The 25,385-nt window shown below is 41.9% G+C and overlaps 3 protein-coding genes across 3 annotated transcripts; 1 reads left to right on the top strand and 2 right to left on the bottom strand.

Moving 5' to 3' along the window:
- The first annotated feature begins 188 nt into the window (after window positions 1–188).
- smarcad1a (SNF2 related chromatin remodeling ATPase with DExD box 1a) lies at window positions 189–15,210 on the top strand. Its single transcript, XM_030105321.1, has 23 exons — window positions 189–577; window positions 1,867–2,002; window positions 2,105–2,231; window positions 3,338–3,407; window positions 3,639–3,733; window positions 3,956–4,054; window positions 5,936–6,014; window positions 6,100–6,842; window positions 6,954–7,150; window positions 7,581–7,671; window positions 7,993–8,092; window positions 8,356–8,415; window positions 8,650–8,725; window positions 8,809–8,944; window positions 9,036–9,167; window positions 9,291–9,386; window positions 9,473–9,590; window positions 9,697–9,812; window positions 10,115–10,303; window positions 10,385–10,503; window positions 12,146–12,328; window positions 13,592–13,701; window positions 14,132–15,210. The coding sequence occupies exons 1-23, from the start codon at window positions 472–474 to the stop codon at window positions 14,191–14,193; spliced, it is 3,240 nt and encodes a 1,079-aa protein (XP_029961181.1). The 5' UTR covers window positions 189–471; the 3' UTR covers window positions 14,194–15,210.
- A 277-nt stretch (window positions 15,211–15,487) lies between these two features.
- On the bottom strand, window positions 15,488–19,307 carry prf1.5 (perforin 1.5). Its single transcript, XM_030105587.1, has 5 exons — window positions 19,005–19,307; window positions 18,478–18,744; window positions 18,088–18,359; window positions 17,296–17,437; window positions 15,488–17,143 (listed from the first exon to the last, which is right to left on the bottom strand). The coding sequence occupies exons 2-5, from the start codon at window positions 18,736–18,738 to the stop codon at window positions 16,256–16,258; spliced, it is 1,563 nt and encodes a 520-aa protein (XP_029961447.1). The 5' UTR covers window positions 18,739–18,744; window positions 19,005–19,307; the 3' UTR covers window positions 15,488–16,255.
- A 1,261-nt stretch (window positions 19,308–20,568) lies between these two features.
- Window positions 20,569–23,447, bottom strand: LOC115397764 (macrophage-expressed gene 1 protein-like). Its single transcript, XM_030104223.1, has 2 exons — window positions 22,994–23,447; window positions 20,569–22,233 (listed from the first exon to the last, which is right to left on the bottom strand). The coding sequence occupies exons 1-2, from the start codon at window positions 23,444–23,446 to the stop codon at window positions 20,569–20,571; spliced, it is 2,118 nt and encodes a 705-aa protein (XP_029960083.1). The 5' UTR covers window position 23,447.
- Between the last annotated feature and the right edge of the window lie 1,938 nt (window positions 23,448–25,385).

Below are 25,385 nucleotides of genomic sequence, written 5' to 3'. Positions count from 1 at the left end.
TCCTAAATCCTTCCATTTTAAGAAAAATAAGTCTTGTAATTATTATGACCTCATATTAGTTTTAAATAAACAAGAGGAAGCAGGAAGCGGCGATGTGGTATTACACTATAATCCAGCAGGTGGCGGTAAATGGTGCGTGACTTGGCCTGTCTGCTTCTGTATGTATTTAGAAGACGCAGAAGAAGAAGCCTTCCCTGCGCTGTGTGAGTTCGCGGGAAACCGGCTGCAGTCGGGATGCATTAAAAACCTATTTACAACTAGAAATAAGTCGTTGTCGTGAGTATTAAACCGGTGACACCAGTCAGTCTTTTTGAAACAAGCGGGGTTAAATGCGAAGCGGTGTCACAGCCTCTCGCCGCCGCCGTTGCCCCGTAAGCTAGCGTGTGACGCTCGTTAGCTGGTCTCAGGAGCACTGAACGGAGAAGGGGAGGAAAAAAAAACCTACTGAGACAAAGAAACAGACCGGCTAACATGAGTCACTTCAATTTAGACCGCTTTCGTTACGAGAAGAAGACGGCGAATAAAGAGGAGGACAGCGGCTCCAAGAGTCCAGAGTCCGAGAAGGAGAACAAGCCGGGTGAGTGGCGTCTTGGCGGAACCTGGTTGTATCCAGATGTGTCGGACATGCTATCGTTAGCAGCACCGTCAGTGATGTAACGTGATTGTTCACGCGCTGTTCGTCGCAACCACTATTTTCCACAACAGTCCCGATGATCACTCTGTTCCTGATGCCAAAGCAGTGACCATGTGATACAGCTGTGCAGAACAAGTTCAGACGCGTTCGGAAAGAAATAGACACTTTTTTCCCTGCCGTTCTGTAAAGGTAAATTGGTAAAAAGTGATATTTTGACAAGCTGAAGGACAGTATTATAAGTAAAAGGTAAAAGAAAACAAAAGTAAGTACTTGGAAAATTTTAGATGAGGTGGAAGGTGTCCCGACAGGCCCATTAATTTCCTTAATCAAAATATTACGTTTATTTGTAGTAAAAAAAAAAAAAAATGCAGTGGGAAATTCATGTTTTATCGGGGCGGGGGGGGGTCAATGTACTACCTAATCTTGCCAGTGTTATCAAAACATGTACTGACATGTAGAGTAGAGGCTGGAATGCAGTAAAGTTGTTATAATTGTAGCTAGAATAAAAAAAAGATATCAACTGATGGTGATGGGTGATGGGATCTTTATGGCTTAAGTGAATATACAGGTATTTCTCTATATAAAAAGGAATTAGCAAAAGTTATTCCAATTTTTTAAACTGGAGATAAGACAAAGACTAAGTGACAGTCAATATGGTTTTAGAATAAACACCTACAGCTCTGGCACTCATGGAAGTCCTTCCATCCTGCCATCCATCCAGTAGGGCGTTCTATCCATTGAAAAAGAAAAAAAGATAATTCTATTTCAATTTTTAAATTGTAAACATAAGGCATAAAAGGAGTAGCCTTGAATTGGTTAAGCAGCTATTTGCATAATAGACAGTGTGTTCAGTTTGCTGGTAATATATCTGAGTGCATGAGGATTGAATGTCGAGGTAGAGTTCCTGAAGAGTCAGTTTGGGCCCTAAAATTTCTATTTAGTAAATCAGTTGGTGCATTTTGTTTTTTTTGTTGACAACAAAATTATTTTGTTTTGTTAAAGGGATGACTTAAAAGTTCTATCACAAAAAAATGATGTGAAGATGATTCTTGTTATTGAATCGTGATTGTGAAGTAATTGACTGACAGACCATCTGCCTGTGTGTTTATGTTTAAGACAGCGGTAGATATGACAAGATTCTCTTCTTGTGAAGGGATTGACTTAGTTTGATGTTATCAGTTACTGACATGAATGCATTAACCAATGTGTGTTTCCACCATGTTATTTTTCAGCCACAATGAAGTCTGTCAAGGCGGCTCCGAAGTCTCATGCTCGAGGTGTTGTTTTTGAAGAAGTCCTTACTATCGACTTGGAGGACGATGACGTCATCTCTGAACCTAAGAAACAAATGTCATTAACAGGGAAAACGTGAGTTTTTTTTTTTGTTTTTGTCGAATTAATAATCTTCTACCTATTGTCATAGTAGTTCTAAAGGACATTGTTTGACAAGCTTCCTGTTTTTCTTTGTAGAAAATCTGAGGAGAACACGTCCACCTGTGAGGTGTCAGATCACACTGATGATGAGGATGAACTGGATAACAAAATGAACAGACTGCTAGAGATGTTTCCTCAGCTCAGTAGAACTGAACTGCTGACGGTGAGTGAGCATATTCAAATCTGTTACATTAATATGGCACCATTCGCAATATAGTCACATGATTCATGGCACTTTTACACAGAAACGTCAAACATTCCCACTTGAGCGAGTTTAGATGATGGTGGAGAGGAAATACTCTCTTTTCGCTGAAAAGAAACCTCTGCAAAACTAGGCTCAGAGGTGGCGGCTTTCTGCTGTTTTGGTCGAAGGTTAGGGGATTGTTAGAGGGAAAAATTAAAAATCAGGGTAACGAGCACATTTGATTTCAGTCAGCAGGCTAATCCACTCAGTTGCAGACTTGATGACCGTTCTCCATGACCCGATCTCATGCTGGCAGAGTATGAGTCATGTCATCTTGTGTACGTTTCCTCTCGCTGAAGCCTCAAGGCTATGAGCATCTTAATCTAGGTGAAGAATGTCCCATGAAGAGATAAACGGTCACAAGGAGAGAACAGGCATACATCAATAAAATTCCAATCACATGGAGGCAAGAAGCACAGACCACCTTCTAGTTCTAGTGTCAGATCCTGCCAGCAGTTAACTAGAAAATGGTTCAGGGTGACCTGAGTGACCCTTAATGCTGCAATTTATAGAATAGGAATGTTGTTATGATCTTAAAAGTAGAGGCTATGTTAGCCTCCTTAACTGAAGCAGGAGCTGATTCCTGGAGCAGCCTGATAATTCAAAGCTCCTCATACATTCTAATTTTCAATAAGCACCACTCTTGACAGCACAGTGTTGTTATCGGACGATATTGGACCAACAGCTGTCTGAGATATGATGGAGCTTTACATGTTAAAATCAAGAATTTTAAATCATATTCTCCCATTTTAGTATAATAAAGACAAGAGATCAATATGTGAAAAAATGTGTGCACTGCTGTTGTTGTCTCTTCTGCACATAAACCATTTGTTTCACAAGTCAATTTTCAGGATTTTTATCATGCACATCAACCTAACCACAACTTGCCTAATTCTGCTACATAATTCAGATTCGGGGCAAATAGTTCTTGGTGTCAAATTATGTAATTTCTATATTGGATTAGCCGCTGTCTCAATTTTAAGTCAACATCTAGCTTATTTAAAAATACTCTTGTTGTCTTTCAGGTGATCAGGAGCACAAGCACAATGGAAGGAGCTGTAGCTGCCTGCATTATCCAGTTTGGAGATAAAGAAGGTAATACTTAACTTAGGAAATGTAGTGTGACAAATGTCTAGTTTAGAGTCAGCCGCTTTGTTCTTAAACACCCAATAAGTTTTAAGAAGGAAAAGATAGTTTGTGTTTTTCTGTTGATCTATTTTCCTTATAAATTCAAAACTTAAAGGGAAAGAATCACAGTTGTACCTGGTGTACATGTGAAAGAAATGATTTCAGGAAGTTAGAAAATGTCCCTTTCTGTCCTCTCAGCACCACATCAAAGCCGGAAGAGAAAGCAGGACGGATCCAGCAGCTCTCAGCAAAGTGGAGAGACTCAGCCACATAAAAAGAGTAAACCATCAGAGGTAAGAGCCGTGGTTGAACAGGTCTGCTTCTCTCATGTTATTTTTCAAGTTGAAATCTTTAAAGGGCCTGCGCTGTGTGTATTTAGCCACCTGCAGACTTGTTTTGGTCTCAGTGTTGATGCAGATTTTCTCCAGCAGGACGTACAGAACGATTTTCCTTCCCTGAGTTACTGAGCGGTGTTTGAACTCGTGAGGCACTGATATTGTTTTCATGTTTGAAAGGATTCTGAAGACGAAGGTGGAAAGAAAGAATGCAGCTGGGAGAAGCAGGAAGCCATGGTCAGAAGACTGCAGAAAAAGTTTCCTGACCAGGACAAAGAGGTAAAGACAAGAATTGTTGAAAAAAATGTAGTTAATTTATTTTACAAACTGAATCTTTGTATTTTCAGTCTTGACATGATGTCTTCATTCTGAGTCAGCGTGACTCCGGCCTGTGTTTGAAGATGTTTGCCTCTGGAAGCTCTTATACCACACACCTTATGATTAGCTCTAAAAGTATTTATTTAAGTGTTTGTTCTGAGCTTCACCGACAGTCTCTAGATATCAGCTGTGCATTTCCAACACAGCACAAGAGCAAGGCCGAAGTTGTTCTGGTATTTTTATTTTCTTTAGAATTTATTGGTGTCTTGCTCAAAGGGAAATTAACAGAAGTTAATGTCATATGATCTGTATTCTCAATACTAAGCTTCATTTCAAGATTAGTAGAATAGTGAACAGTACAAAGAATTTGATTTTGAAAATTCTGAGACTTTTCACCTTTATAAATGTTACTTAATTTCTAATTTGTACAAAAAAAGTTAACATTTTGTGCAAGACTAGCAAAATCAGTATTTCCAGCTAAATCTGCTGTGGGCGTTTTCAAAGACATGAATGTTTGTCATTAAAGGTAAACTGTAACGCTTGTCGGTTCAGATGTACGATATTTGGTGATTTAAAAAGTAGCTTGTATTTGTTACAGACCGCTTTGTCTACTGCTCCACTCTGCAGTCAAAAGTAAAAAAACATCAATAAGCTGAATCATTTTCAGATGCAGAGGGTAAATTATAATAAATTTATATCTAACTATGTTCCCCCTTCTACACTTCTATACTGAGAGTCCTCACTGTCCGTGCTCCGTGCGCGGGGGTGGGGCCAGGTTGTGCTGAAGGAACGATGGCGATATGAATGAATGAACTGAGGGAATGAGCTCCCCGCTAATTATTAACAGTGGAGATTAATGTAAAGACAGGAATGAAGGAAAACCGCTCAAAGTCACGTTTGACTACGCCACATTTGGAAGACAGAGTGAAGGAGCCGATCCTCCAATGGAGAATCTTCTAGTGTGTGTTCTGCTCCGTAGTGGCTCCACACACTAGAAGATCAGGAGAGGAAGACGTTGTGCGATCTGTATTCTGTTGTCTTCAAGTGTGTGGTCTCTGAATCAGGGAAGATTGGAAAACTCCTGTAGTGTGTCTCTATCAGCGAGTGGCTTGTGTCTGCCTACATGTTGTGCACATCCTGTCTCCACAGCCTGTTAACTCAACTCTTAATGCTCAAACATTAACAACATGAATGCACTCGCTGTAACCCTCTGCTGCATGAATCACGAAAGCCTTGGTCGAGCTTTCTTTCTGAAGTGGTTTTAGTTTTCTCAAGACCCTCCAAAAAAAACATGTTCAACCTTTTAAAAAAAAAAAAAAAAAAAAAACAGATTTTTTCATGAAGTTACAGAAACGTCCACTGCAGTGGACGGCATGCATCTGGACACTCAACATAAAGCATTGTGAACTAACTGTAAAAATCAACACACACGATTTTCTGAGCCAAACCTGACGTCATGCTCTACTTCTGTGAAATGACTCTAGAAGCACAGGAAATGCCAGCAGCGGGTGGCAGCAGAGGCCGTTTCTCTGTCATCCCAGATTCAGAGGAAAATGTACTTGCAATTACATCAACTGACCACTGAATAGACATCGATGGAGTATGGCAGCAGAGAGCACTCCAGAGGCTGATGTGCAGTTCCACTGTAGAAACCACTACGTTTAAGAGAAAATGACTTTTTAGTAGCTGCCCACTGTAGTGGACGCTGTGCAGCAGAGGGTTAAATCCCAAAAATTATTCATTCAACACATGGAAATGATGACCTGAAAAAAAAAGTAAGGTTGAAACAAAGCAGTAATCATGGTCAACATGTGATACCAATGTGTGTGTTTCTTGTTGTAGGAGTTGCGGATGGTGTTACAGGAACACAACTGGAATCTTGAAGATTGTGTGCAAGTTTTACAAATGTTCTCTGATCCAGGTGCGAACACGATCTTCGTGCATACTGGTACATTTCTTGTTTTGATGATTCTAATAGAGGCTTTTTTTTCCCCCTCTCATGCTAGATAACAACACTTCCACCTCACTTGAGCCTGAAGAGAAGAAATACAGCAAGACAAAGAGTAAAGACAAATCAAAAAAAAGCCACAAAAAGCCCAGGTGTCACAAAGATTATGAAGATGGTAAAAACAGGAGAAACCAGAAGGAACCTAAGAACTACAGAGACATTAGTGAATCAGATGATGACAGTACAGATAATTCAGAATCCACAAAGGACTCTAAAGAAAGTGGAGATCACAGGAACTCTAAAAATGACAGAGACACCGCTGTCTCGGAGAGGAATAACTCCGATTCTACTGAGGACAGTGAAGACTCTGATGTGGACAACAGAAAAAGTCCAGAAATCAAGCGTATCTCAACTACGTCCTCATGGATTACAAAAAGTGAGCCGTCCTCCTCTGTGAAGCCAGCCACGTCCTCCGCTTCCCATGCTGCTCAGATGCTGTCCAAGTTTGCAAGTGGGACCAGCTTGGCTAAAAAACAGGCAACAGAGAGGAAGATGCACGCACGTGACACCAATGAGCCGATCAGTTCTGAAGGCGAAGACGATGAGGAATGTCTGAGCAGCGACTTTGACGATTCCGACATGGAGCTGGACAAGGGACACGGAATGACAGAAGTCAAGAAGGAGATAGTGACTTTTTTCCAAGAGGCTTCTTTAGACGAGCTGTCGCTGATCTCCGGCTGCTCGGTCAAAAAAGCCCAGAAGATTGTGGAACTGAGACCTTTTGATAGCTGGCAGAGCCTGGTAAGATGTAGAGATGTCAGACAGGCCACAAACCGCAGGTGTGAGGAGACAGGCCTCAGACCGGCAGTTCATGTTGTATTTACTGATCTTTAAAATGCTGTTCTTCTTCAGCTTGAAGTTTTCCACAAGGACAATGGGCTTTCAGAAGACTTGCTGATTGGCTGCAGAGTCGTCCTCAAAGAGCGGCGGGTCGTTCTGGGGCTCATGTCCAAATGTGAAACGATCTCGTCGAAGATGGTCAAGCAGGTCACTGCGATCATCGATCAGGGCACAGGAACCATGAAGCAGCCCAGTATACTCAACGCCCAGTGAGTAAAACGTTCATATGATGTATATTCAGCTGTAGCTTTGAAAACCCGCTCTCCATGCCATTCAACCAGCTTTGGATAAACACGTTTTGAAAACCACAGGTTCGGAGAAAATGCTGTTGCATGGGCAAGGATAAAACAGGAGGAAAAGCATCCTTCATCTATGTTATTATTTACTGCATCGTCTTTAATGTTTACCTTTGATTTTTGATAGTCATTGACAGTTTTATTTGGTCAATTCCAAAATGTTTGCATGCATAAGCAGGATCTCGGACATCAAAACTACTTGAAAATGCAGTTTTTGTCTCATATCTGGATAAATCTGAAGCTCGTGTCACATAGCAATTTAAAATGACCATTGAATTGTGTTGGGGGCATTTAGTCTGCATAGGTTTAACTTGGTAAAAATTTAATTTTTTTTTTTTTCCAGGTTTGAGCTGAAACCTTATCAGCTGATTGGTCTGAAGTGGCTGCTGCTGCTTCATGAACACAAGCTTAGTGGCATCCTGGCTGATGAAATGGTAAGGACTTTACTTAAGCCTTTGAGATGTTGACAGTCTAAAGCCAGAAATAACTTTAATTTCCATTATTTTCCTGTCAGTATCAATGAGTCCATCTTCTGCCGATGTATCCATGTTGCAGAAGTTAAAGATTTAAAAAAAACAAAAGCAGCAGATTAAATTTATTAAGTCGTATTGAACTGGTAACTCAAGTAATGATTTTGTTAGTATATATATAAATCTGTCAGCAGTTTTGTTTTTGCCTCACACTTGAGCTCTCCGTTGGATGTTTGACAGCATCTTTTCATCTCCGTCTCCTCCTCCTCTCATTTTATTTTGCAGGGTTTAGGCAAAACTATCCAGGCCATAGCTTTTCTAGCCCAGTTGTACCAGAACGGAATAGAGGGTCCTCACCTCATCACTGTGCCTGCCTCTACACTGGGTAAGAACTTCATCTCACTTCTTTGTTTGGTAGTTTTAACCACATAGAATTATATCGTTACACTAAGTAGACAGTTGTGTCACCTTTTAGTTTGAAATCCAGCTTCCAAATCCTGTTTATATTTAAAAATGTGTAATTCTTGGTCTAGTTTTAGTTATAGCCATGTCATTTCACTCATTGATTTTAGCGGATTAACTCAACAGATTACTTCAACTTTCCAAAAATATAACATTTTGTTGTCTTGAATTTCTCTCCTCATGTAGATAACTGGGTCAGAGAGCTGAAGCTGTGGTGTCCAGATCTCAAAGTTCTAGTTTATTATGGTAAGACTCTAAATTCACATCTTCTAACCTAGTTTGTGTTAAATAGAAAGACAAGACACTGTCACCATTCAATCTAAGAAACAAATGTCAGTGTCAGACGACTTCCAAAGATTGCAGCCATTAGAAAGTCTGATGCATGTTGGTGACGGTTATTCCCATTAATAATTAGTAAATATCTAAGAATATCTATTTCCTTGTGGTTTTGGTAAACGTGTCACTTTGTGTTGTGTACAGGATCTATGGAAGACCGCCGCTACCTCAGACACGACATCCTCAATAAAGCTGTTGACTTCAATGTCATTGTTACTACGTAAGCATCCGTCCAGCCGACAGTAGAGAAACATGCTGCGGAAAAGTCTGAACTCACATTTTTGACCTGTTGGTTTTCCTCAGGTATAACTTGGCGATAGGGAACGAAAGCGACCGCAGCCTCTTTCGGAAGCTGTGTCTGAAGTACGCTGTGTTTGACGAAGGCCACATGCTGAAGAACATGAACACTCTGCGCTACCGCCACCTCATGGCCATCAATGTTGGTTGACGGCCGTATTCTGAAGCGTTGTCAGCACCGTAGTCTGCTGTGATATTTTACATCTTTCTGTGGCTCAATTCTTTCTCTGCAGGCGGAGCATCGCCTGCTGCTGACGGGAACGCCTCTACAGAACAACCTGCTGGAGCTGATGTCTCTTCTGAACTTCATCATGCCTTCTTTGTTCTCCAGCTCCACCACACAGCTCTCCAAAATGTTTTCCATGGTTAGTGTGCCGTTTCAAGTTCAAGTTTGACTAGTTTGGACCAGTCAGTCACGTCATTTAATTTTGTTGTTTGGCAATAAAGAGGGTTCCTTTCCTTGAATTGATTACTGTTTGATTTGTCAGAAATCCCATGAGGAGCAGAGTCGTTTCGAGAGGGACCGTATAACTCAGGCCAAACTCATCATGAAGCCTTTCATCCTCAGGAGAGTCAAGAGCGAGGTGAGGCAGTCTGGCCAAGTGGAAACATTCATTTCTTGAAAACATCGTTTGTGATTTAAAAAAAACCCACATTCGTCTCATTTCAGGTCCTCAAGCAGCTGCCAGCAAAAGAAGAGAATGTGGAGTACTGCCCGATGAGCGAGAAGCAGCAGGTTCTCTACCAGACGCTCTTCAAAAAACTCAAGACTTCCATCAACGGCGAGAGTAAGACAGAAACCCTTCACTTCAGCTGTTGAAAACTATTTGACATGACTCCGTGTAGATTATGAAGCGACATTTGTTCACTAAACTGTTGGGTTTCTTCCTCCAGAGCGGGAGTTAAGCAACGTGATGATGCAGCTGAGAAAGATGGCCAACCACCCTCTGCTCCACAGGCAGTACTACACCACAGAGAAGCTCAAAGCCATGAGCAAACTCATGCTCAAAGTCAGTCTCACTCTCAGAAATTTCTCTCTCACTCTTCATTTGAATTTCACTTTCTCAAACTATGCAGCCAAACTTACTTGGCTGAAGATTTCAGACTTTCAAAAAACTTTAAATATTAATTTTATTCTTTGATTTCATTGGCTGGGAAAAAAACAGTGTTGTATTTTGAAGTTTTTTTCCCAAACTGAATTTTTTTTTTTTTTTTTTTTTTTTTCACTTCTGTGACTCTCTTGTCACTCTTTCCTCTTTCTGTTGTGATATATCTTTGCCAGGTTTGTTTATTTTTGTTATTTCCTCACCAGGAGCCGACCCACTTCGATGCAGATGCGGCTCTCATCCAGGAGGACATGGAGGTGATGTCCGACTTCGAGCTGCATCGTCTGTGCAAGCAGTATTCCTCCATCGGCTCCTACCGGCTGGAACAGAGTCTCTTACTTGACTCTGGAAAATTCTCCCACCTCACAGAGCTGCTGTCCTCACTAAAGGATAAGGTAAATGCAGGTGGGATTGATGGCCGTGGTACATGCGATCTTCACCACATATAAAATGTTGTATTTCCCGTCAATCCACAGGGAGATCGAGTGGTGTTATTCAGTCAGTTCACCATGATGCTGGACATCGTGGAAGAGTTAATGAAACATCTCAGCCATCGATACGTCCGATTGGATGGATCCACGCCGATTGCTGACAGGTTTGACATATTTAACATGTTGTTTTCGTTTTCGTTAACGATGACGACAACGAAAATATTTCGTCAACGCCCCTTTTTTCTGTGACTAAAACGAGACGTGACGAGCTAAAAATATCTCTTTAAAAGACGGAAATGTGACGAGACGTATCTGTTGTTTTCGTTAACGAGACGAGACGAAAATGTCAGTATTTTGACTTTCAAAATAAATTAAAACAAATGCGATTCCCCCAGCTTTTCACACAGATCGGCTGCTTTACTCTGAAAATATTATGAATTCACGAGCTGCTTCCTGTTTGACCACGCCTGCACCGCATGCACCGGCGCACTAGAGAGCGTGGCAGCAACTTTCGCGGGGCTTGGCGAGAGGAAAAGACGCAGTGATTTATAGATGTACTTTAATCAGAATCCAGCAGAAAAGAAAACAGAACGCCTAGTAGTGGGAGACGGAGGATCTGATCCAACTGTTTGACTGTTTGTTGTTACTGTGAAACTGCAATAGGAGCCCACCATTAATTAGTGAAGATTTTTTCCCTAAGTAGCCTACCTAATAAATCTTTACTTTCTGTCTTTCTTTTTTTTTTTTTTTAATAATTCAGGTGTTGTCTTATTTTGAAGAAATGCATTTTGACTTTTGTTTAATATTTGTATGGAGAAAATTCAGGTAAGGAATACTTACAAAGTTTATCAAACTCAAGTTATGTTTCTCATTTCAGTTTTGAAGACTTCCAGGTGTTTCATACCATCAGGTGTACCCAAGGAATTAATTTAGTTTATTTCAGTATTTTTAATGCTAGTATTTTCCTAATAACCATCTTAATATTGGTTTTATCATTCCTCCAAAATAATAAAAGGCAGTTACTCTTACCAGTTCAAATCAGTAACATAGAAACATAACAGACCAGTTTTAATAAAAGATCTCAGTCTTTATATCAGTATGGACATTATAAAAATAACTTGAAAGTATCAGCAAAACTCCTAGTAGTCCTCTCATTCTGTCTGGCAGAGCTCATATAAGCACTGCATTGAGTTTGCAAAGTATCAAACTAGTCCAGTTTATTATTTGATATTCAAAGGCATCAGTGTGTTATGTTGTTTTTTTGCCATTTAAGTATATTTTATTATGTTTGTTTTGTTTACAATTTCCTTTGTCTTTTTCCTTTTAAGGCTTTTTTATGACTAAAACTGGACTAAAACCCGTTTGGTTTTCGTCGACTAAAACTATGAGGTGTAGAAATGACTAAAATGTTACTAAAACTAATAAGCATTTCGTCCAAAAGACTAAGACTAAAACTAAATCAAAATAGGCTGCCAAAAACAACACTGTTCACATCACACAGCCTCATGTTTACTATGTTTACGGCTACCGGTTGTATTTGTGAAGAAAAAGTCATAAAATATTTCATTGTCTTAGTTCATGGTCCTATGAAAAGGTTCCCTGTATCTAAATTACTTCCATATACCATGCGGAAATGAGCTTTAGATTGTTTTATCACTGCAGTGTCCGCAGTTAAGTAAACATTGATTGGCCACATGCAGATGCAGTAATCTATGACTGGGATAAAATCTAAAAGCCTTGTTTGTTTTATCTAACACAACCTGTACTTATGTGGGTTTTTTTTTTCTTTTTCTTTCTTTTTTCCAGGATTGGGTTGATTGACGAATTCAACACGGATCCTGACATATTTGTGTTCCTGTTATCGACCCGCGCCGGTGGCCTTGGCATCAATCTCACCTCAGCTAATGTTGTCATCCTGCATGATATCGACTGCAATCCTTACAATGACAAGCAGGCAGAGGACAGATGTCACCGCGTTGGCCAGACCAGGTTAGCTTTCATCTATAAAGTTATTTTCCTGTCTCCTTTAGGAACAAAAGCAAAAGCTTTAATTATAATATGTGCCACTTTTATGATGCCATTGACAAAAAAACATCCAAAACTCACAAAACATTTGGGATATTTGGTGTTTGGATGAAATTTCAGTGTGAATATAGAATGCATTGTAACCTTGACAGGTGAACTGAATGTGACCTTCTCAAACCATTTGATTGCACACACACACACACACACACACACTCGTCCAGCTGTTCAAAGTTTCAGTACTTTTTGCTGTTCTGTAAGAAGGACCTTGACTGCAAAATTCAGAGCAGGCATTCGATCCATGAATGGACCAATGTTTTTCCAGGTTCAGTTCGAATTGATATTTGAACAGTCCTCCTCATCACGCTGTTCACATTTTGACATCATGAGAGCAAGAAGACACGTCACCATTTATCAACAGTAGCTCACTTCAGTGAGGCTTCAGACTGGCTGTTCTGGGACGGTTTAGGCAGTGTCACAGCGTGGGCAGGTGTGTCCAGTCAGTACAGAAAAGCCTTCCGCTTTTTGAGTGGTTCATTTGGCAAACCTGCACAACTTGAATAAAATCATAAATCCAGTCATTGTGCTCCAGCAAGAACAACACAGGCCAAATTTCATTTTCATTGGCTCCAGGCCATCAAGGTCACAGCACTAGTTAATACCTGCTGGGGACTGAAGTACCTCAAGTGGAGTGGCCTGCTCTTTATCCGGACCTGGATCCCATTTGGAAAAAATGATAATGGAAAAAGAAAAAACTCTGCTGAGTCACAGTAAAGAAGCTTTTAACTCTGTACCCTAAAACCTCAACAACCTGAGGACCGCCCTTCAGCAGGCCTGGGAAGCCCTGCCTCAGCAGACAATAAGGAAACCTGTGAACCACATGAGGCATTGTAGACAAGCTGTAATTGTTGCTCAAGGGCACATGACAAGCTTGAAAGATACTGACTTTTTTTTGTTGTGACATACCCACCAGACTTCTGTTTCAATAAGTTTGATATGGAGACTTTCCATTACATGCTTCTCCATAAATTTCCTGCTTTCCTGATATCATGTCGCATTAACTTCACTTTCCATAAATTTCACCCAAAAGCCAAACGTCCCCAACTTTTTGTGAGTAGCATAATAGTTTATGCTTGCAGTTCTAGGATACCCTTAGGGGAAAATTTTACATTAAAGATGCCCTGAGTGTTGTGTCGTGATCGATTGCTCTACAATCAATGTGTGTGGCAGGCCCGTGCAAGTGATCAAACTGATCAGCAAGGACAGCATTGAAGACTGCATCCTGCAGCTGGGCCTCAAGAAGTTAAAGCTGGAGCAGGACATGACTGCTGCTGAACAGGGTAAGGAAATATCAATACATTCTATCTAACAGCTGCAGTGATCCTGTAGTTAGTTAAAAAAAAAAAAACAGGAAGTAACGCCTTTTTGTTTATAGGATCTTGTGTTTTTGTTTGTCAAGTATAAAACAAAAGTAAGTGCTGAAGAAGCAGTGATGGTATTTATAAGTAACGCTGAGAAATGAAACATAATTGCAACGGCACGTTTTGCCATCTTGTGTGTATCATATTTTGAGTGTTTGCTTATGTTGAATTATTCACTCTTGGTAAGATTTTATTCATCAAGAAACGGGTCAGGCAGATCCTGGTGTAAAATAGTGAGCAAACATCCTTAAAAGTGAAACAGCAGGTTGGGTAGCCATTTATGTGGGACACTGTGCACCAGATGACTTTCTAAACCGGTCAAAAATGAAAAAGACTGTTTGTTCTCCAGGTGGCGAGGGGACCATACCTGAAGACATGGCATCATTGCTCAGAGCCTCACTGGGACTGTGATACACAGACATGATACTTGAAACTGTACAGAAGTCGTTCGATGGCGTTCTCAGACATCAGTTCTCCAAACTAATGCACACCTTTGTGTCTCCGGCTGAGAACCGCTGCAGCCCACTGTACTGCCATTGAAGCGACTGAAACCAGGTTTACTGTGCCGCGTGGTAGCTGTGCCTCAAACATCTTTTTATACTCACAGCTGCTTCTTTAACTACATGACCAGTATATCAAGGTGAAGCTTAACTGAGCTGCAAAAACCACATGATGCTTGGACACTCCTGTTAACAGTCAAGCAGCAGTATGACTGGTTAATTCACCACATTCAGTCTCATATCCTCAATCAGATGAAGGCATTGTCGGTGGAGAAGTAAAGAGACGCCAGTCTGTGGTGTGTTAAGTTCCAGGACAATAGTGGAGAATGGACCATAGTGGATTTCATTACGGACCACCGTCTGCCTCCAATTCATGCTTGTTCTCAAACCAAATAGCCATCAACAGTTATTTTGGTGGTTACAGTCGACCCGGCCCCGGATAAGTGGTGGAAGATGGATGGACAGTCATTGGTAACAGCTGAAGAGCAGCAGCCAAGCCTAAGATTTTTATTTTTTCCCCCCCAATTTAAATGCTTCAACTTCCATCCTATTGTTGTATTATACTTCCATTTATCAGCCAAGGCAAACTGATGGTCCATTGTTAGCTGTTTGAGTGTCGGTCGGTTTGTTTGATGTAGTTACTCTCACCTTTTTCTAGTGTGACCGCTAGTAAAACTAAGACAAAAGAGAGAGGGCATACTGCAGACTGTCAATTAGTGGTGCTCCATTTCATTTCATTGCTATTTCCAGTTCTTTAGAAATCTTGGTTACACAGTAAAGATGACTAAAGGAACCAACTGCTGCATTCCTGTGCTATATTAAGTGGGTAATGTCTTCTGGATGTAGAAGTGTTGCTGTAAAGACTTTTACTGTCATTTGTATGTTTTCTAGATCTCTGTTTAAACTGATTAATAAATATTGGAATAAACATGTGGTGCCTTCAGTAATTCTAAGAGGAAGTCCTAATATATGTAGGAAGCAGAGATTTAACGGTTTTTTTTTTTTTATTCTTCCCAAAAGAGATGTTAATCAAACAGCTTTTCAAACAGCTCTGACATACATTTTATCTTTCAGTCAAATGTTGGTTTTCAAAAAGCACTAATTTATGTACAGCTTTTTTCTTTAACTTACTGATATTTCAGTTGTGTAATGTTTCAAATATCTTGGCCCCGTTATATAAGAGGTTACAGAATAAGTAGAAAGAAACCCACGATGTTATGCAAATGCATCATCTCTTAATTAGCATTTGCATTATGTCACAAAATAATGTCTGAATTGCATTAGATGTTTTTGTCCACTATGAATTCACATAATCTGCCAGTGAGGCGAAGCCCTGCTGCACTCGACAGTGGATCACATTTCTCTTCATTACATTGTACCTACTGGCATCAAGTCAGAAGCACAAACATTGAGAGAAAAAATGTCACCAAAAAACAACAAAATCACAAACTGTTCTTCTCAAGAAATGCCTCTAGTGGAAACCATGGGAACAGGAATGTGATTTGGGGGAAGAAAAAAAACACTGCATAGTTGCAGTTGGCTCCAAGAAGAAAAGGTCCATTGATATTCTGAAGAACAGATTGAAAAGCAAATATATGAAATTCAGTTGTGTCACAAATGTACTTTGTTGTAGCAAGTTTAATAATGTGCAGCCTGAAGACTCACTGCAACACACCGTTTGATCAACATGCAGTCCAAACACGACGGAATGGATAGACTAAAAAATGAGCAATAACAGTTTCTGACAGCGGTCCGACCGGATTGCAATTACAACTGAACTAAGGACAGAATCTAGGAGAGTTATTTATTTATTTTGAAATGGCTCTTAAGCAAATATACAAGTTTGAATGTCAAAAACAAGGACAAAGTGTACATACAAACTACAGATTCTATGTATTAATTTGAGAAGTCTGACTTCCTAAAAATCATTGTGTAAAAGATAAAACTATTATGCCGTGCTGTCATCGAGCCATCTACTCAGCGTTTGGGGAGTATCGGCCACATCTGAACCCGGTCAAGTGAGCGTCACATCTGGCTGTGTAGCTGAAATAAAGAACTCCTTTGCGCAGCTGACAGCTGAGAGAATGAGTCCCTCGCTCGGGAAAAACGACGCAAGTCCCCGCAACGTCGTTGTAAAGCACATCTCTATCCCAGACCTCAAACCTCAGCTGCTGACCCAGTTCCACGGAGCCAAAATCGTAAGTGGCGTTCCAAACTGGGTTGTTGTCGTCCATCACTGTGTCCGTCTCCTCATACATGCCGTTGTAGAAGATCTTCACGTAGGCGTCTGTTTTTGTGAAGGTGTCTGCCTTCAGACCGGCAGCCCTGTGGATCTGCAGCCTGAGGGTCCCTCTGCCAGCCCTCAGAGGACAGCAGTTGTGGTCCAGGTTGGGCGTCGGGGAACAGTTCTTCAATGCCAGCTGGTCCTCCTGCAGCCGGTTCTCTTTGATATACTCCGTGACAACGCTCCTCAGATTCGCACTGATCTGTGAGTCCTCCACTAAATGATGCAGCGGGAAGATGCCGTAAGAAACCACGTCGGGGTTGTCATGGAGACTGTTCATCCAGCTCTGGTACGCTTCAGATGGATCCTCCTGGTAGAGGATGTCGGGAAAGTACTGCTCACCACCGATTACCTCGATCTTGTGCGTCATGAAGCCTTGGTAAAAGCCCATGCTCAGGTTTCCCTTCAGGAGGTCGTTGCACTTATTGGAGAAGGATGCGTTGGAGGGGAGGAAACCCAGAGCCATCCGGAGCTCAACATTCAGGCAGTTTTTGATTTCTGCCTCAGTGAAGCCCTTCAGTGTGGCCAAGCAGGTCCTGAAGGCCGTCACTCGCCTCACCTTGCCACCCAACTGAACCTAGTGAACACAAATGGTAGAATTATGATGCATGGCACAATCCACCATCTCTACCTACATTATCTTCGACAGTGCTTTGCTAAAAACAACATCTATGCAAGAAGAAAAAAGAAATCAGATCATGAGCGATGTATCCTGCATGTTTCTCTGACCTGGTGGATATAGTGTGTTCCATAGGTGTCTATAAGTCGTCTGTACAGGGCTCGATTCTGGCTCGTTTCTAAACTCTGCGGGAGTCTCTTCAGATGCTTTGTGAACTCTGTGCTCAGCTGGGGGTGGTCGGCCAGCCTGTAGCTACAAAAACACAACATACACCGAGTTCAGCTGCAACACAATAACAATATACTTTCAGGCATTCTGACACAAGGACACTAAACGGCAGAGCGATCTTTACTCACACAACTGGAGGTGTAGCATTCAATAAGGAAATGTTGTGTTTTGCTTTTGTTTTTTCCTCACGTGATTTTTTCTTACACAAGTATACTCTATGAACAACTGAACTTTGGAAGTGAAATGTTCTTCAAGGCTGTTTTTTAACGGCTTGAGATAATGTGACCCATTGGTTTTCAACCTGAGGTCCAGAGGAAACCATAATGAGACGCCTTTTAGAATGCAGGGTAGACCTGGGAAACTGACCATTACTTTTATTTTTAGGATTTGCTTTTGTATACTTGTGAGAGTCTCTATGGTTAGCAGTGTTTGGTTTCACTATATTTTTTTGGGGAAAAATCAGTGAAGGAGTCTACAACTTAAAACCGACTAATTTAGATTTTTTTTTTTTTAACCCTTGTAAAACCTAGACTGCTTAAAAACAAGAAAGGTTTGCCAAAGCAACTCTGCATAATGTATGTTTTCTCTTCAGGACACCCATGTGACAGATTCCTTTTTCCCAGTAATTCTTTATTTATCACAATACTTCATTCTCTTGCTCCCTTCCTCTTTACCTGTAGTAGGTGCAGCTGATTTCATGAATGGCGAAGGTAGCTCTGTCCACGCTGTGCTGCGAACGAGCAAACTTGGCCATTTCAGAGCGGCTTCCTCCAAGCACGGCCTTGCCAATGTTATCGAGGCTCAAACCCAGATCCCAGTTGTTGTTAACAAGAGAGTTGGAGCTGCGCAGCAGAGAGTCTACGGAGTGATGCAGGGCACTGGAGAGCTGCTTGCTGCAGCGACTGAATGGACGCCAGTCCAGCACAGCTGCTGGGAGCTTCTGAATCTGAAGACGGGGGGGTTGGAATAGCACAGTGGAAGAAAATAGCACAATTGACACAGTTGGAACAGAATGAGGAGAATAGAGTTGGACTGAAGACACCATGGCAGTTTGCAGTTCTCACCTGTCCTTGGTGGAAGCGGTTGCGACACAGCGTACAGGTGTGATTGTCAGTCAGATGGGCTTTGACGTTGATGACGTATGCCCCTGTTCGCCGCATTCGCACTACATCAAAACCCTCCCCGGCCAGGTTGTGGCCGGGAACAAAGGGAGCTTTCTCACACTCCGAGGCCGTCCCAGTATGACAGCCTTGGATCCCGTGCAGCCACATCGAAACTAACAAAGCTGGTATCAACAGGGCAAAATTTCTCCCTCCTGCTTCCATGGTTACCTTCAAAAGATGTGCAAAACAAACAGAGGGTAAGAAAGGACTCTGCAAAGGTTTCTTTAACACTTCGGCACTTGAAGTTCATCTGAACACGTATCGCCATTCCCTTTAAAGTCAAAGAAATGTTAATACTGGTGTGTAATGTTAGTTTCACTGTAAACAGATGTGTGTCTAATCCTGCAGCTATCCTGCACCAGATGTTGTGTCAGGGCTAAAAACGTGCACGGCAGTCACATGCATCAAAACAGTTCACGCTTTCTTACCTCAGGATGTTGTGCGTGTCTCTGGAGATTTGCAGGAGTGAAGCAGTCACTTTGGCTTGTTTTTACTTCTTTATATTCCCCATTGATGGCACTTTTCAATGTAAGCAGCAAACCGAGTGGAGTCTTGGATCTGCTCTGAATGAAATCCCGCTTCAGAGAGAGAGAGAGCTTTGGCTCTGCTGCCAGGCTGTGCTTAAAGCCTGCAGTCTGCTCTCTTTGGTCTGTCTTCCGTTTGAAAAAGACCAAGGAGGGAGTTCCCTCTGCTTTAGTGCTCCATACAGTATCTCTCTCTCTTTCTCTCTCTCTCGCTCTCTCTTCCCCCCTTCGGGCCTTTTCAGTTTCCTCAGCATGACTGAGTTTGTTTTTATGCTCAAGACCCAGTTGTGTGAATCCCTCACAGCGTTGTGTTTGCGTGCGCGTGCACGATTATGTGGGGGAGGGAGATTTTTCTGTAGTCACGAGAGACGAGATGAGCATTGGTCTGAGCTCTCTTTACGGGAAATGGGTGTGATTATGTGCACGCGAAAGTATACAGAGCATGAGTGCACGCTTGTCGGTCTACATCTGTGTTTCTGTCTATATAATGTCTGAGCTGGCCAGCCGGTGTACTGATAGCCTGACCACGATCATGAGGTCAGCTTTGCCGTTGTCTCTTTATGAGTGTGTTTGGAATCCGGCCAGTTTTCTGAGGAAGGTCAGTTAAAGAAAAGTCTTTCTGCAATGAATGATCTTTCATTCAGATTTGGGTTTTATATTTAGAGAACCAGAGTGTGTTTTGGTGCTGCTTATACACATACTTTCCAAATGCCAGCTCCCTTGGCTGTGAGTTTTGAATTTGCCGTAAACCTCAGTAAACAACTAAAATGGTGTTCAGACTGAGCACAGTTTTACAGTAGAATCACTGAAAGAGTATTATGTATTTTATAGAGATGAAACATGGTCTTCCTTGTGGAAGCGACCACTGAACAGGATGTTCCAAAGAGGTTTTTTGTTTTTTTTTGTAGTTTTCATAGCTGGAAATGTACAATGTAAAATCAGCATTACATTGAAAAGGCCTTCTTCAGAGTTTATTTTGTATGTGTTATGATTTATTGTTCAGCCTTGATAATGTAAAGAGTTACACACATGGTCAAACATGCCAAGAGTACATTCTTAATTCAGCAATATGCATCAGCATTTTGAAAGACAAGTGAGCAAAGGATTTGAAGCTCTTGTGAAATGGACATGGAAGGTGTATCAGCTACAATGCATTGGTACATTCTGCCCTTATAAGGATAGTGCTGTTTCACTGAGGAGTTTGAAAATCAGTTTTGCTTTCTTTTTTTAAAAAAAAAAGCATACACAGACACATATCCCTATTTATATCACAAAAGTAAAAATGCAAAAAAAAGAAGTATTACGTTTTCAAAAATATGTGACAATGACAAGCGAAAGTGCAGTATACCCATAAGAGGAATACATTTAAATTTGAACGAGTATTTGGCAAAAGGCTGTCAAGGCGAAGCCTCCTTCACTGCATATGGTTGTCTCTTGTCTCAGTGCCTATTAATGCTCTATTAAGTTCTCAAGCTTCTTCTGTCACTGTCTCCTCATTCTCGCCACTTCTTTCCTCATGGCCTACAGTTGTCCCAAGCCTAGACACCCTCCTCCGTCTCTTCACCAGGAATACTGCCACCACTACCACCAGCAACATCAAACCCATGACCCCAAATGCCACCCCTGTCTTTTCTCCAGCAGTCATCTCATTCACATCTGGGTTAAGTTCTAATACCATTTGCTTGATTTCCTCTGGTTTGGCGAGCTTCCATGCCTTCGTCTTGCCCGCTCTCACCCAGTTCATGTCTCCCTCAGTCATCACCACCACTGTGTTAGTGGGCGACAGAGACATGATGGGGGATTTTGTGAATGGAGGCAGACGGACTGGGAGCAGCTGTCCACCTGTGAACAGTCCAGACTTGACACAGTAAAGGATTTCACAGCCATCACTGACTGTAGCAAGATGCTGACTGAATTGAGGGGGGCAGCGGCGTTGAAACTTTGCCAGTGGGTTGCTTGCTTGACAGCTGAAGAGGCCTCCGAACGGCACTGAGTATCTGGTGCCCATCTCAAAGTCATTGCTCACACAGATGATTTGACCGTCAGAGAGAAACTTTAAAGGAGCAAAGTTTGGGGGGCAGCTTTTGGAGTTGGTGACTGGGTTTGCAGCAGAGGGACTATAGATTCCTCCAAACAGATAACCGGACCTTTCTGGAGCCGTTCCATTCACAGAGCACCAGTAGGTCTCAATGCGAGCAGAACGAACATGGTTTTGTTCTGAACACCGTTTATGATAACAAGTGCTCAACCATAAAAATCCACATGAATACGAATGCTCCACACATTCATATGCACTGTAAGACTGCTGCGTGTCTTCTGATCTCAGTAAAGTTGGGAAGTAGGGTGGATGACAGGAGAAATCAACTGTATCTGGGTTCTTCTGGGCCAGACTATCACAAAGTGGGCCTGCATCTGCACTCATTTTAGAACACTGTTGGTACACTCCACCAAAACTGAGGTTCGTAGCAGGGCCCTCACAGGAATGATCATCAACATTGGCCTGGAAGTTGAAGTTTTGGGACTTGATGTCTACACAACCAGGACGGGTGTTGATCTCGTAGTAGCGCTCTATGGCCTGACTCACTGTGAGAGACACTTTCCTCACTGTCGGCTGTGGCAGATCAGGAAAAGTGTTGGTGTTTATGAAGTAGTGGAGGGGTAAACCTGAGCGATCAATAGCTACCAAGTTATTTCTCGTACTCTCCTGCCACTTCTGCAGAGTGATGCCAGGGTAGAAAGGTGTGCCGCCTCCGTGGCTTTGAATCAGGGAGTACTGAATGTTTGACTGATAGGTTTGAAGCGATGAACTCTGTTGGGTATTTTGACTGCTTATGTCAAATCTGACTTTGTCAAAGAAGTTTAAGCCTGCCTGAGTTTTGATGGTGGAATTATGGGACAAGCTGTCCGATACGTATGAAGCAGTAAGGTAGTCCTCCTCCATCAGAAGAGCCCCGGCGTCGACACTGGTGATAACATGAGTGCCAAAGTCCACGACCAGTTTCTCGGAGAGGTAGTCTGCATACTTTGTTTGGTTGTTTTCAACAGCATCAGCAATTTCTTCGGCTTGTTGAGCAAAGTGAGCGTCAAGAGTGAAGTCTGGGTACGCCTTCACTGTGTAGATGAAGTTACGAACCTTTGGAAAGAAAAAGAAATATAATGTAAAATATATATTTTCTTTGTACTGTTCTTTGAGTATTGTTTTTATAACATTCATAGAAAACAAAACAAAAATTAGTTTCCTTCTTCAGCATCTATGGAAGTAAGTTACAATCTCTCTCATACTATTTGTAATGTTTAAATGAGAGGAGTAACTTTTTTCCCTTTTGTCATGCTTCGACAACACCTGTTTTTAAACATTTGGAGCAGCTCATGGCAGGGTTGTACTGCTCATATTTGAGAATATTTATCAAATGGTTGCATTATTTAAAAAATATTTCTGGTTTTCTGGTCTAAAATGTCTGGTTGTTTTCAACAGCATCAGCAATTTGTTTGGCCTGTTGAGCAAAGCGAACGTCCAGAGTGAAGTCTGGGTACGCCTTCACTGTGTAGATGAAGTTTTGAACCTTTGGAAAGAAAAAGAAATATAATTTCAAATAAATGTTTCTTTGGGAGTATTGTTTTAATAACATTCAAACAAAACTATTTCAATTTTTTTTTTAAGTGACTACGTCAGAATCTGTGGAAGGAAGTTACAATCTCTCTCACACCAGTTCTAATAATTACATGAGAAGATCAAGCTTTTTTTTTTACATCTCGTCAGCAACTGTTTTCAAGCATATTTGAAGCAGTTCATGGCAGAGTTATACTGCTCATATTTGAGAATATTTATCAAATGGTTACATTATTTTAAAAATTATTTAATAAGAATATGAAATGAAATTACAAAAACATACCTGCACTCTGGTTGTAGATGAAGAGTCTTTGACCTGATGAGTTTTCATTCGTGTGTGCTCCGTTGAAAATTTTCCATTCAGCACACTGAAGAAGGACACATCTGCATTTATGGAGCTTGAAGTTGAGCTCTTCTGCTCCAGGAATGAGGTGATGACCTCTGAGCTTGTCTCCACACCAGTCTCCTTCTGGGGGATGACAAACACTTCGTCTGGGATGAGGTAGTACCCGTCCTCGGTGGTCTGGCACTGGAAGTAGCTGAGGTCCATGACTCGACCCATGTCCATGTTGCGGAGGTTGTCCCAGCCACCACCGGGCAGCACCCCCAGTGCTGTGATGGAGAGGTTGGTGGAAGCACGACACTCTCTGAGCCAGTTTGTTGGTCGGCTCACAGGAACTGAGGAGCATTGGAAACAAAGCAGAGCGAGAAGCAGGAGAGTTGCTGGCAGCTTCATGATGGTTCATGTGGCTGTGTCTTTGTTGCAGGATGACATATAAACAGGAAATTCCTGGAACGCAATCACCACGGGGGGACCGTAGGTTTGGATGTGTGCACTTTTTTGTTCTCCAAGATAATAATTAACAATAAAATAAAAATAATAATTAACAAGTACTGTGACTAAACTTTCAGTTAGGGATGTGTGATACCACTTTTTTCCAGACAATACCAACTACAAGTACTTCATCTTCAGTACTCACCGATACCGAGTACTCATACCGATACATTCATTCATTTTCTATACCGCTGTTTTCTTTATCAGGGCTGCGGGTGGCTGGAGCCAATCCCAGCTACTGTGGGCAAGGTACATCCTGGACAGGTCGCCAGTCTGTCGCAGGGCTAACACATAGACAAACAACCATTCACGCTCACATTCACACCTAGGGGCAATTTAGGGTGACCAATTAACCTGACATGCATGTTTTTGGACCATGGGAGGAAGCTGGAGTACCTGGAGGGAACCCACGCACACACGTGGAGAACATGCAAACTCCACACAGAAAGGCCCTGAGGTATTTGAACCCAGGACCTTCTTGCTGTGAGGCAAGAGTGATCACCACTGCACCACCATACAGTGCTCCAACTTGTTTGATACATAAAATTTAAAAAAAATGCAATGACAGATCATTTTTGAAAAATGACTTTTATTAAAAAAAAAAAAAAAAAAAAAAAAAAAAGGCAGCACAGCACATTTAAGTCCAAAATCATTGTCTGAAAAATAAAACAAACAACTCTTTGAGTTTTATCTCAGTTTCTCGGTCTTCTGCAGAGTTTGCCGTCATGTTGGCTGCAGGAGTTTTTTTTTTACCAGCACAACAGCGTCAGCTTCTCGTCAGCGGCTGACAGTGTCAAGGCTTAATTACTTACATTGCGTATGGCTGTCTGTTGTCTTAGTACATATTAATGCTCTATTAAGTTCTCAAGCTTTTTCCATCCGTTACAGCTGTCGCCGTATTGTCTTGCATTCTTCCTCCCTAAATGTGTGAGTGTGTTGTGACTTGTGTGTCTGTGTGGGAGCGGTTCCCAGGTTGCTGCTGATGCAGGAGCAGAGCTTCGTCTCATCGCCTGCACCTGGGGAGCCTGGCTGGAGGGCAAGTCGTCAGTCCCGTCAGCCAATCCTGCAAAGCCACCTGAGGGAATCAAGTGGACACCGACCGGCAGCTAGCTGCAACCAGCAATGCTCACATGCCTCCTGTATTCAGTGATACTTTGTTAGCTAGCGAGGCACTCGGTTCTGTGTTTTTGTTTTCAGGAATCTGTGTTGTATTCCCATTTGTTTTAGTTACCTTTTGGCCTTTGAGATTTGTGTAATTATAACTCAAGTTCAGAGCCTTTTTCTGTTCTTGTCCAATGTTACTTTTGTTAATAAATAACTTTATTTGACATTTAATATTGTTGGCCTTAATATTACTTACGTGTTCCTTTTTCCTAACCTCCTGGTCATAAGACTGTCATCCTCTCATTCTCACCAATCATTTCCTAATAGCCTGACACAGTAATGGATTTCAGCCATCACTGATTGTAACAAGACGCTGACTCAACTGTGGGGGGCAGTGGTGTGGAGAGTCAGCCAGTGGGTTGCTTGCTTGACCACTGAGGAGGGCTACAAGGGCTTACAAGGACCCTGGGTGAAGCGGATTATACGGCGTCCTGTGACATGCACACAAAGTCTTTCAGGTCTTTAGCTTCACAGCCAGCAGTCCTCAGCGCTGAGCAATGTATTCCAATCTGCTGGCTATCTGCTCAAATAATGTTCGAACATCTCCATAAAACACTGCTCAAACAGAGAGTGCTCCCCCGGCCGGAATCCCGCCCCACCGAGCGGCACATCCCGGTGTAAAGCACCGGGGCTCAGCTCCACCTCCTGATGTTTCGAATTAACTGGTGTCCGTGTT

Source organism: Salarias fasciatus, chromosome 12 (assembly GCF_902148845.1).
Source record: "Salarias fasciatus chromosome 12, fSalaFa1.1, whole genome shotgun sequence".
In the NCBI taxonomy this organism is placed as follows: Eukaryota; Metazoa; Chordata; class Actinopteri; order Blenniiformes; family Blenniidae; genus Salarias; species Salarias fasciatus.
The sequence above is the reverse complement of the archived record's forward strand: the minus strand, read 5'-3'. Positions and strand labels throughout refer to the sequence as shown.

Excerpts from the sequence above, each read along its gene's own strand:
- LOC115397764 (XM_030104223.1), bottom strand. The coding sequence starts at position 23,446 with ATGAAGCTGCCAGCAACTCTCCTGCTTCTCGCTCTGCTTTGTTTCCAA. Across the intron at positions 22,234-22,993 it reads CATCTACAACCAGAGTGCAG|GTTCGTAACTTCATCTACAC; the intron begins GTATGTTTTTGT and ends TTCTTTCCAAAG.
- smarcad1a (XM_030105321.1), top strand. The coding sequence starts at position 472 with ATGAGTCACTTCAATTTAGACCGCTTTCGTTACGAGAAGAAGACGGCG. Across the intron at positions 8,726-8,808 it reads TTCAATGTCATTGTTACTAC|GTATAACTTGGCGATAGGGA; the intron begins GTAAGCATCCGT and ends GGTTTTCCTCAG. Across the intron at positions 9,591-9,696 it reads GACTTCCATCAACGGCGAGA|AGCGGGAGTTAAGCAACGTG; the intron begins GTAAGACAGAAA and ends TTCTTCCTCCAG.
- prf1.5 (XM_030105587.1), bottom strand. The coding sequence starts at position 18,738 with ATGGAAGCAGGAGGGAGAAATTTTGCCCTGTTGATACCAGCTTTGTTA. Across the intron at positions 17,438-18,087 it reads ATCAGCTGCACCTACTACAG|CTACAGGCTGGCCGACCACC; the intron begins GTAAAGAGGAAG and ends GTGTTTTTGTAG. Across the intron at positions 17,144-17,295 it reads GAACACACTATATCCACCAG|GTTCAGTTGGGTGGCAAGGT; the intron begins GTCAGAGAAACA and ends TGTGTTCACTAG.